The sequence below is a fragment of the Bufo gargarizans genome, chromosome 1, assembly GCF_014858855.1.
Source record: "Bufo gargarizans isolate SCDJY-AF-19 chromosome 1, ASM1485885v1, whole genome shotgun sequence".
Classification (NCBI taxonomy): domain Eukaryota; kingdom Metazoa; phylum Chordata; class Amphibia; order Anura; family Bufonidae; genus Bufo; species Bufo gargarizans.
In genome coordinates this window covers 339690536-339702996 of record NC_058080.1, presented here as the reverse complement: position 1 = coordinate 339702996, position 12461 = coordinate 339690536, and the positions used below count along the sequence as shown (strand labels likewise).

General features: G+C 46.2%; 1 protein-coding gene across 1 annotated transcript in view; it reads right to left on the bottom strand.

The window, feature by feature from the left end:
* SMIM24 (small integral membrane protein 24) overlaps positions 1 to 12461 on the bottom strand; it is a 442504-nt gene that overhangs the window by 311668 nt on the left and 118375 nt on the right. The window contains exon 2 of the mRNA XM_044306569.1: positions 9487 to 9619. Within this exon, the coding sequence (XP_044162504.1) occupies positions 9487 to 9619 (133 nt within the window). The remainder of the gene's footprint in view (positions 1 to 9486; positions 9620 to 12461) is intronic.

Here is a 12461-nt window from a genome sequence, read left to right as displayed (position 1 = left end):
TATGTCGGGGCAGTGTGGGGGAAATTAATGTGTCTGGGCAAATTACTATGGGGGGGGATTACTATGTGAGTGCAGTGTGGGTGAAATTTCTATATGGGGCAGTGTGAGGAAAATAACTATGTGAGGAAAAGTTATATGTGGGGGCAGTGTGGGGAAAATTACTGTCAGGGCAAATTACTATGGGGAGAATACTGTGTGTGGGGAATTACTATGTGGGGGCAGTGTGGTAGAAATTACTATGTGGGGGCAGTGTGGGGGAATTTGCTGTGTGGGGGCAAATTACTAATGGTGGATTACTATGTGGGGACAGTGTGTTGGAAATTACCGTATTTTTTGCCCTATAAGATGCACCGGCCCATAAGACGCACCTAGGTTTTTGGGGAGGAAAATGAGAAAACAAAATTTTTTAACCAAAAGGTGTGCTGTGTGTTTGGTGGGTTTGGAACGAATGGTGGTCTCTGGATGGCACTATTACTGGGGATCTGTGGATGACTGACACTTATGTGGGGGATCTGTGGATGACTGACACTGTTATGTGGGGGATCTGTGGATGACTGACACTGTTATGTGGGGGATCTGTGGATGACTGACACTGTTATGTGGGGGATCTGTGGATGACGGACGCTGTTATGGGGGATCTGTGGATGACGGACACTGTTATGGGGGATCTGTGGATGACGGACACTGTTATGGGGGGATCTGTGGATGACGGACACTGTTATGGGGGGCATCTGTGGCTTGCACTATTACAGGGGGATCTGTGGATGGCATTGTTACAGGGGGGGGATCTGTGGATGGCACTGTTATGGGCTGGGGGGATCTGTGGGTGGCACTGTTATATATGTGCCATCCACAGACCCCCCCCCCAGCCCATAACTGTGCCATCCACAGATCGCCCCCGCCGCCAGTATACTAAAATAAGATGTTATATTCAATTTATACTTATTAAACATGCCCCCTCAGTCCTATTTCTACCTTACATCCGAATCGCTGCTGTAGAATGCAGGCAGGCAGGACGGGCGGCCGGCGCGTCTCTTACTGACGTCACTTGCCTGCGCCGCCTGCTTCATTCAAAAAGTAGGCGGCGCAGGCACGTGACAAGAGTTACGCTGCCGCCTGCCCGCCCGCCCGGCCTGAATTCTACTGCCGCGATTAGGATGTAAGTTAGTAATAGGACTAAGGGGGCAAGTTTAATAACTATTATTTGAAAATTACATCTTATATTAGTATACTGGAGCAGCGGGGCGGTGCTATACTACACTGACTGCACCGCCCCGCCGCTATTGCCAGCCCCCAGACCCCCCCCCCAGTCCCTCCCCGAGTCCCTGCTCACTGATACATCGCTGCCAGCGATGTAAAACTGCACGCATTTCGCCCCATAAGACGCAGGGGCATTTCTCCCCCATTTTGGGGGAAGAAAAAGTGCATCTTATGGGGCGAAAAATATGGTACTATATGGAGGAAATTACCATTTGGGGGAAAATTACTATATGGGGGCAGTGTGGGGGGTGTTGCTATTGGGGAGGCACTGTAGGGGCATTTCTATTACAGTGATAAATTAGAGGACATTATTTTTGGGGACACTATACAGGGATTATTACCTGGAGCACAATATTGAGTGTTATTACTGGGGGCACTCTAGGGGACATTATAACTGCTGTGAACACTATAGGGACATTTGGGGTAATTTATCAAACTGGTGTAAAGTAGAACTGACTTAGTTACCCATTTAAAAATCCAGTTCTACTTTACACCACTTTGATAAATAAGCCCAATTATATCTACTGGGGTCACTATTTTTTCAGCAGTATAGTACCTGGAGCCAGGGCCGTTTCTAGAGCCGGGCGAAGGGTGCGACCGCACGGGGCACATTACTCAGGACAGAAAAGGGGGCGCCATAAGCAGGGCCCAGCGCCGGAGGGGGGCTCTTTCTGTCCAGAGGGAGCAGGAGCAGAGATGAGCACTTCCATTGTGGAAGTGCTCATCTCCATATTCATATGTATTCATACAGATGAATGGTGCGGAGGAGCAGGGGAAAGGCGTCTCTCTTGCCCATTCCTCTGATAGGCTACAGGCACTAAGCCTGTAGCCTATCAGATGCCAGTGCAGGTGGCTCGATGATGTCCACCTGAGCCGTACAGCGTGGGACACAGGCCAGAAGAGGCCTGCATCCCATCACTGACAGCAGCATAAGGTAAGTATATGTGTTTATTGTTTTTATTATTTATAGTATACTGTGGCAAGAAGGGGGGTGTGGGCCCTATATACTGGCACAATATGGATTGGTACTATGGAGAAGAGGGGAGGCACTATGGGGACCACTATGGAGAAGAGGGGGAGCACTATGGGGGCCTTATATACTGGCACAATATGGGGGCCACTATGGAGAAGACGGGAAGCACTATGGGGGGCCTTATATACTGGCACAATATGGGGGCCACTATGGAGAAGAGAGGAAGCACTATGGGGGGCCTTATATACTGGCACAATATGTGGGCCACTATGGAGAAAAGGTAAAGCACTATGGGGGCTCTATATACTGGCACACTATGGGGGAGCACTATGGGGGCCACTATGGAGAAGAGGGGAAGCACTTTGGGGGCCCTATATATTGGCACAATATGGGGGGCCACTATGGAGAAGAGGGGAAGCACTATGGGGGCAACCACAGAGAAGAGGGAATCACTATGTGCCCCCCCCTACTTGCACAATTGGGGGGGGGGGAATATGGAGAAAAGGAAAAGCACTATGGGGGCCCTATATATTACCACTATATTGGGGGCACTATAGAGAAGAGGGGAAGCACTATGGGTGCCCTATATACTGGCACATTATGGGGGGCACTATAGAGAAGAGGGGAAGGAGCACTATGGGGGCATCTACTGGAGACCCTATGTACTGGCACACATTTTTGGGGGCTCTATGTAGAAGTGGGGGGAAGGAGCACAATAGGGGCATCTACTGGGGGCCCTATATACTGGCACTCATTATGGGGGTCTCTATGGAGAAGTTGGGGGTAAAGGAGCACTATGAGGGCATTTACTGGGGGTTCTATTTACTGGCACGCATTATGTGGGGGGAACTATGGAGAATTGGGGGGAAAAGAGCAGTATGGGGGCATTTAATACTGGCACCTATTTTAGTGTCACTATGGGGAAGGCGGGAAGAGGAGCATTATGGAGGCATCTATGTGGGGCAGTCTATAGGGGCATTTTATATTGGCACATTATGGAGGACACTATGGGGACAGGGGAGGAGCACTATGGGGCATCTTCTGTGGGCACTATATAGGAGTATTTTTATACTGGCACAAATTATAGGGGCACTATGGGCACCTAAGCTCAACTGGGGACACTAAGTGTTTTTTTCTAGTGGCACACAGTACGGGTCATTAGAACACATGAGGGCACTCTGGGGACATTGGCTCTACTGGGGGCAGTAAGAGATGTTGTGTTTTTTTTTTTATGACACACAACGGGGCATTTTTTGTACTGGTACACATTATAAGGGGGTGTTTTTCTACTGTCACACATTATAAAGAGAATTATTACTACCAGGAGCATTATGGTGGGCTTTATTACAGCTGGGGGACTATGGGAGCATTATTACCGTACTTCTGGGCAGTGATAGCCAGTTCACAGTGTTCGCCAACGAACACATGCAGGCTGCCATCTTAACTTACAAGTCCGGTGATGCCCAGGTATGCCCTTACCTGTGCCTGTGTCGGGAGCTGGTCTGAAACAAATGCGGTCACCGGGAGCAGGCAGTTCCGAGAAGGCCCCCGGCGGCTGTTCTCAGAACTGCCTGCTCCCGGTGACTGCATTTGTTTCAGACCGGCTCCCGACACAGGCACAGGTAAGGGCTTACCTGTGCATCGCCAGACTTGTGAGTTAAGATGGCATGTGTTCGTTGGCAAACACTGCGAACTGGCCATTACTGCTTATGGGACACAATTTCTGTTGGGGGCACTGTAGGCACACTATTACTACTAAGCGCACTCTGGCACAGAATGATTGCTATTGTTGGGATTTTAGGGAGCACTATTACTGTGGGGGCACCCTGGCACAGTATCAGCTTAGCACAGTTATTTTTGGGGGATATTATAATTACACTATTAGTGTCAGGGACACTATTTGCTGGTTGCAGTTATTTTTTAGAGCATTGTGTTTCAATAATTATTGAAGGTGGCGCTATCTGTGTGTAACTAGTATTTTCAGGGGGTTTATCAGTCTATGCAGTATAGTTTTGGGGGTGCATGATGGGATGTTGAGAAGGTGGGAGGATGAAGGAAAAGTAGGAAACTAAGATGTCTGTCAAACTCTGCAGAGAGAAAAGATGGCTGAAAGAAATCATAAAGGTGGTCCGGTCTGAATGGAGAAGATAAAGAAAGAACATCTACATCAAAGTAGACGTCACTGGATGTAAGAGGTATGTGGCACTGTATTTGGCTACTTTCACAACTGCGTTAGTGATTCTGGCAGGCTGTTCCAGCAGCGAACAGTATGCTGGAATTCATTAGCTCCGGCAATGCTGGATGCAGACTGAATGCCCGCTGCCCCCATCAACTACAATGTGGTATAGCAGAGATCCGGCCACAATCTTGGGACACCAGGATGGGGAGGTTGATGGAAAAATTGAGAAATCTAGCGTGTCTGTGTAACAAACTCTATAGAGATAAGATGCGGCTGTGTTTTTTATTATATGTATTTTAAATTTGGCAACCCAAAATTTTATTTGGCTCCTAAATTTTTTAATTTAGGAGCCAAATCGTTTTTTGTTTTTTTTCTTAGTCTGGAGCACTGTGTGCTGCTGTGTCCTAGATGAATGTGATGTCATATGGCCTAGGAAGAGACTGTGGGGCTCACGAAGCACTGCTGCCTTTTCATCCAGAAAAAAAATATATAAACTAAAATTGAGGGAGGGGCCCAAGTAGGGTAGACATGCCCAGGCCTATAACGCACTTAATCCGCCCATGACATGATGTGCATATATAGGAAACATAGCCTTGGAACAGAATAAAGTAAATAAATATGGAGATATAAACCTACACTTTTAGGGTACTTTCACACTAGTGTTTTTCTTTTCCAGCATAGAGTTCCGTCACAGGGGCTCTATACCGGAAAAGAACTGATCAGTTTTATCTCCATGCATCCTGAATGGAGAGTAATCCGTTCAAGATGCATCAGGATGTCTTCAGTTCAGTCATTTTGACTGATCAGGCAAAAGAGAAAACCGTAGCATGCTACGGTTTTATCTCCGGCGAAAAAAACTGAAGACTTGCCTGAATGCTGGATCTGGCATTTTTTCCCATAGGAATGTATCAGTACCGGATCTGGCATTCAGAATACCAGAATGCTGGATCTGTCCTTCCGGACGATCCAGACTGATAAAAGTTGAAAAAAAAATGCTGGATCCGTTTTTCCGGATGACACCGGAAAGAAGGATCCGCCATTTCAATGCATTTTTTCGACTGATCAGGCATTTTTAAGACTGATAAGGATCCTGATCAGTCTTACTAATGCCATCAGTTGGCATACGTTTTGCCTGATCCGGCAGGCAGTTCTGGCGACGGAACTGCTTGTCGGATCTCTCTGCCGCAAGTGTGAAAGTACCCTTATCAATATAAATTTCATTTTTCAATTGCAGAATGTGAGACAATGTAATACCTTATACTTTGTGTTGGAAGCCCAACATTTTATTGACTACTGACTTCAGGCATTTACAGCAGAATGGAATTGTGCCATAAATACCCTGCTAACTCTCCCACAAAGCAGTCGTTGTGGACAGGTCTTATCTGCTCAAAGGACACTGCTATTTTATCTGAGAAATCAAGAGTCACCATATTTGGTCAGTTCGACAAATTTTCCGAAAATATTCAATTGGATTTGAATTTATTTGTGGTGAATCGCGTTAAAAAACAGCTATTTCCTGGCTGTAGAGAGCCTGTATAGTGGTGTATAGTGGTGTAGAACACTGTGTCTTGCAGTAACACGCATAGGGAGTCTGCTGTAGTAGTGAAACAATACTGTGAGTCAGTATGATCCACAGATGAAAGGCGCTGCTTTAAGAATCACTTCACACTACATTTGGTCAATTACGGGGCAAAAACTGACCAAATAACTTAAGTGTGAACTCAGCCTTACAGGTCAATGTTAGCACCAGGTTTAAAGAACCATGCACAGGCCCAAGATCCTACTATAGCATGAAATAACACACTCCTTTTACACCGTTGTCAACTGATTCCACATAGATTTCTACAGAACCTGTTCTATTAAACTCTTATACAAGTAAAGCCCCCCTGAAAGAGTGGAGAGGATGTCTGCAGTAAGTTTGTGTTTTGAGGTCACTGATTATTTTGCCCTTCCTCTGATCCGTCAGAACAATAACCCCCAATAACCCTGTCTGTTGAGCATCTGAGTTCAGTTTGTCCTCCCTCTCAGCAGGTGTATAAAAGGTCCCCATTTTTGACCAGTAGCGAGGGTCTAACATGGTGGATAGCCAGTAGTCATCCCTCTGCCGAATAGTGACAATTTTGCTGTCACTATGCAAGCGAGCATGCATTGGGCCATTTGTGCAAGTGACTCGGAGGGACTCCCTGCCTCCATCTCCACTGCATACTGCCACTGTGTGTCTGCCTCATCTGTCTCGTCTTCCTCATCCCCCTGTAGCTCCTCTGGCTGCTCCCTCTCCTCCTCTTGTGTCACCTGTGTTGAAAAACCAACCATTTCTCTACGCATTGTTTGTGCTCAAATATCCTCCTCCTCTAGTTCATCCCCCACAGGGCTGATGTGGCCGTGAGATGTATTCGCCACGTCTCCTGTCCCCTAGCCAGTCAGATTTAGCAGCATGTGCTCTAGGACATGAATCAGTGAAATGATGTTGTTCATCCCGTAGTCCTGGCAACTGACAAAGTGGCCTCCTCAAAGGGCCCGATCAAACGGCAGGTGTCATGCCTAAGCTGCCACTGGCTAACATCGAAGACCGAGTCAACCATTGAAGCACCGCTGGGTTGCTGGTCAAGACACGACCGGTAGATGACAACGGAAGTTCAGGCCTCTCACTGTGACTCCTGCTGCCACCGCTCTTCTTATGCTAGCTGCAACAGAAACATTTTGGCCACTGCTTGTTCCCTTTAAAGGGCCTGTCACCTGTCTCAAATACTGTATAATAAAATAATTAAATTCAAATTCAAATAATACCCACCGTTAATGGCTGTAGTACAATGTAACTTCACTGCAGAACGGCAATTAAGACTTTTTTTTCTGATTAATAAACTCCCCCCCCCCCAAAAAAAAAATAACAATAACAATTCACAGCAGAACAGCAATTTAAACTTTTTTTTTCCCTATTACTACAGCCCCCCAAATAAAAATATAACAATCACAATTCACAGCAGAACGGCTAATGGGAAGTACGTATATTTCCACACTCATGCTTTATGAGACGTGTTATCTAAACTAAATGCGTTAAGCAAACACCTTCAATTGCTTTTCAATGGCTTTTGTCTCAAGATAACGCGATTAATAAGAAATTTGAGTTAAAGAGAACCTTTCACCAGGATTTCACTTAATAAACTATTATCAGTACCTTATAGATTATCCTCATTGTGTTTCAATGCATTCTTGTGCCGCTTTCCTGGGATGGATATTCATGAAAAAAACGACTTATAAAGTCCTCGTCTCCAGCTCCTGAAGTCGCACTAGAAGTCAAGGGGGTAGCCCTTCCCTCACTCCGGGCTGTAACTCCCCTGCCCTAACCCCGCCTCTAAGTAGTGTAACTGATACCCGGCTCAGTCACCGGGACCACGCTTGTACAGGTGGCGCATGCGCCGTCAGACTCAAGCGCGATCCTGTAACTGAATCGCGCGTGAGGAAGAGAAGACAGGCAGGCATCGGGGACGGCGCATGCGCGATTCAGTTACAGGATCGCGCTTGAGTCCGACGGCGCATGCGCCACCTGTACAAGCGCGGTCCCGGCGACTGAGCCAGGTGTCAGTTACACTACTTAGAGGCGGGGTTGGGGCAAGGGAGTTACAGCCCGGAGTGAAGGAAGGGCTACCCCCTTGACTTCTAGCGTGACTTTAGGAGCTGGAGACAAGGACTTTATAAGTCGTTTTTTTCATGACTATCCATCCCAGGAAAGCGGCACAAGAATACATTGAAACGCAATGAGGATAATCTATAAGGTACTGGTAATAGTTTATTAAGTGAAATCCTGGTGAAAGGTTCGCTGTAAGAGCTTGAGTGCTACATCTGTAACTTCACCGCTGAACGGCAATTATGACATATTTTTCCCTTTCCCCCCCCCTTTTTATACCTAATAATACACCCCCAAAAAAACTGTAAAACAATGTAAAATCAACAACATATGTATCTATCCTTTTAATACCCACTGTTAATCGCTGTATCACACAGAACTTGTACCCCAATCACAAACAAGGTTTGCTGGAATTAGTGATTTATCATAGTGCAAACAACCTAAAAGCAGCAGTATAACTGCAATTTGAATCCCCGATTAGTGCAGCAAGGTGTAATAGTAATTTATCCTATTACCCAGGCTGTACACTCTCCTATTGCACACTGTTCTCCTTTTAGATGATGCCTCCCTATCCTTTGCCTACACCTTGAATAATCTTTCCCTGAACTTGTAAATAGTTTTTTCAGCACAATGAAGTCTTTCCTAGCACTGTCCCTAGCGCCTGCTGACGTCTCTACCTGCACTAAGCACACTGGAAAATGGCAGAATCCAAGATGGCTGAGGCTATTTATAGGGCTGTGACATCACAGGGGCTGGCTGCTGATTGGCTGCATACATGGCATTGTGGGTCATCCCTAGTTTTTTGCTCCATGTCCTAACATGTGCAGCAGCCATTTTAGGAAAAAATTTGATTTGTTACCACGAAGGGTGAGGAAATTCGGCTTTGGTGCGAATTGAATGTTCCCTGAAATTCGGATTGAATTCCACTTCATCAACTTAAATTCACTAATCTCTAGTCACCATGCCTGGGAAACAATACAGGGTCTTGCCCCCTGAGGAGCACATCTGTGAACACGTGATTGATGATGCTTCCAGACCTAGGGAGAGCCACAGCCTGCGGTGATCTGTTTTGCAAGTCTGTTTGACCTTTAGAGAAAGAACAGCTCTGGACTCAAGGATGTCTACAAACTATAGTGGGCTTTGCTGATTGGCTAAGACAGTATCTGGGAGGTGTTTCAGGGGTGGACAATATATGGGTTATGGGTGTATTGTATGGCTAGTATATAATACTGTACACAGATGGCTAGTTAGGCACTTCCTTCCCTACTCCTTCCCTTACATTCCCTTTGTTCCTGCCCTTTAGTTAGGGCATTTAGTTAACCTTTTATGTATAATTCCCTGTACCATTAATAAATCCCATTTTTTTTAAGATCCAGTAGCTATTTTGTTAATTTATAATTAATTGGCCCCCCAAAACTCAGCAGATTCTACACTTAGTTTAACACATACCTATTTTTACACCAGGCTCTGTTCACAATCAGTAAGATGAATACAATGAAAAGGAACACAACCATGGCTGTGAGACCAAGCAACCATGGCTGAAGTCCAGCAGAATTTGAACTGCCTGATTCTTGCTGCAAACCTGCAGGAGAAAATCAATATTTTAGACATACAACGGAGGAGAAAAAGTAAATTGAAATCTCAGTGAAAAAAATGTAAATATTATATTGAAATCATAGCACCTTCAGACAGTTCAATATGTTTATTTTTTGGGATGGAGGGATAGCAATATACAATATATATACTATACTATATTTAATAATCTTTCTATACTGTTTTGTCATGCAAACATGCCATTTGCATAAACATGGACATATGGGAAAGACATGCAAATAGTGTTTCAGCTGAAAAACAAGGCATATTTTGCTTATTGCTAATTTGCATTTCTTTCCCATATGCCCAGGTTTGCAAAAAAATGTCAAACGCACATTGCCGGTGTTCGTGTTTTGTGGATCTGTGGATCCGCAAAACACGCTACCGATGTGTGAATGGACCCTTACAGAGGATAGCCGTTTAAATCTTTGTGTGAAAACGTGAAATACTAGAACGAAATCTGTGTCAGGACACCCCCAGACAGTTAAAGTTTTTTGTTTTGCAAAATACAGTATAGTTATATTGCTGTGCAACATGTGTCTTACAATACAAAGGGTAGAGTTTTAAATCTCTGAGTGAAAATGTGAAATACTAGTCCAAAATCGTTGTAGGGGCATCTCCAGATAGTTCACATTTTTTTTTTCTGTTTTGAAAAATGTTGCAATACTACTGTACAAAGTATGTCTTACAATTAGAGTTGAGCGAACACCTGGATGTTCGGGTTCGAGAAGTTTGGCCGAACTTCCCGGAAATGTTCGGGATCCGAACCCGACCTGAACTTCGTCCCGAACCCGAACCCCATTGAAGTCAATGGGGACCCAAACTTTTCGGCACTAAAAAGGCTGTAAAACGGCACAGGAAAGAGCTAGAGGGCTGCAAAAGGCAGCAACATGTAGGTAAATCCCCTGCAAACAAATATGGATAGGGAAAGGAATAAAAATAAAAATAAAATAAATAGAAATTAACCAATATCAATTGGAGAGAGGTCCCATAGCAAAGAATCTGGCTTCACGTCACCCACCACTGAAACAGTCCATTGTCATATATTTAAGCCCCGGCACCCAGGCAGAGGAGAGAGGTCCCGTAACAGAGAATCTGGCTTCATGTCAGCAGAGAATCAGTCTTCATGTCATAGCAGAGAATCAGGCTTCACGTCACCCAACACTGGAACAGTCCATTGTCATATATTTAGACCCAGGCAGAGGAGAGAGGTCCCATAACAGAGAATCTGGCTTCATGTCAGCAGAGAATCAGTCTGCATGTCATAGCAGAGAATCAGGATTCACGTCACCCAACACTGGAACAGTCCATTGTCAGATATTTAGGCCCAGGCACCCAGGTAGAGGAGAGAGGTCCCATAACAGAGAATCTGGCTTCATGTCAGCAGAGAATCAGTCTTCATGTCATAGCAGAGAATCCTGCTTCACGTCACCCAACATTGGAACAGTCCATTGTCATATATTTTTGGCCCCCGGCACCCAGACAGAGGAGAGGTTCATTCAACTTTGGGTTGCCCCGCAATATAATGGTAAAATGAAAATAAAAATAGGATTGAATGAGGAAATGCCCTGGAGTACAATAATATATGGTTAAGGGGAGGTAGTTAATGTCTAATCTGCACAAGGGATGGACAGGTCCTGTGGAAATCCATGCCTGGTTCATTTTTATGAACGTCAGCTTGTCCACATTGGCTGTAGACAGACGGCTGCGTTTGTCTGTAATGACGCCCCCTGCCGTGCTGAATACACGTTCAGACAAAACGCTGGCCGCCAGGCAGGCCAGCATCTCCGAGGCATAAAAGGCTAGCTCTGGCCACGTGGACAATTTAGAGACCCAGAAGTTGAATGGGGCCGAACCATCAGTCAGTACGTGGAGGGGTGTGCACACGTACTGTTCCACCATGTTAGTGAAATGTTGCCTCCTGCTAACACGTTGCATATCAGGTGGCGGTGCAGTTAGCTGTGGCGTGTTGACAAAACTTTTCCACATCTCTGCCATGCTAACCCTGCCCTCAGAGGAGCTGGCCGTGACACAGCTGCCTTGGCGACCTCTTGCTCCTCCTCTGCCTTGGCCTTGGGCTTCCACTTATTCCCCTGTGACATTTGGGAATGCTCTCAGTAGCGCGTCTACCAACGTGCGCTTGTACTTGCGCATCTTCCTATCACGCTCCAGTGCAGGAAGTAAGGTGGGCACATTGTCTTTGTACCGTGGATCCAGCAGGGTGGCAACCCAGTAGTCCGCACACGTTAAAATGTGGGCAACTCTGCTGTCATTGCGCAGGCACTGCAGCATGTAGTCGCTCATGTGTGCCAGGATGCCGAGAGGTAAGGACAAGCTGTCCTCTGTGGAAGGCGTATCGTCATCATCCTGCGTTTCCCCCCAGCCACGCACCAGTGATGGGCCCGAGCTGCGTTGGGTGCCACCCCGCTGTGACCATGCTTCAACCTCATCCTCCTCCACCTCCTCCTCATCCTCCTCGTCCTCCAGTAGTGGGCCCTGGCTGGCCACATTTGTACCTGGCCTCTGCTGTTGCAAAAAACCTCCCTCTGAGTCACTTCAAAGAGACTGGCCTGAAAGTGCTAAAAATGACCCCTCTTCCTCCTCCTCCTCCTCCTCCTCCTCCTCCTCCTGGGCCACCTCCTCTTCCATCATCGCCCTAAGTGTTTTCTCAAGGAGACATAGAAGTGGTATTGTAACGCTAATAACGGCGTCATCGCCACTGGCCATGTTGGTGGAGTACTCGAAACAGCGCAACAGGGCACACAGGTCTCGCATGAAGGCCCAGTCATTGGTAGTGAAGTGGTGCTGTTCCGCAGTGCGACTGACCCGTG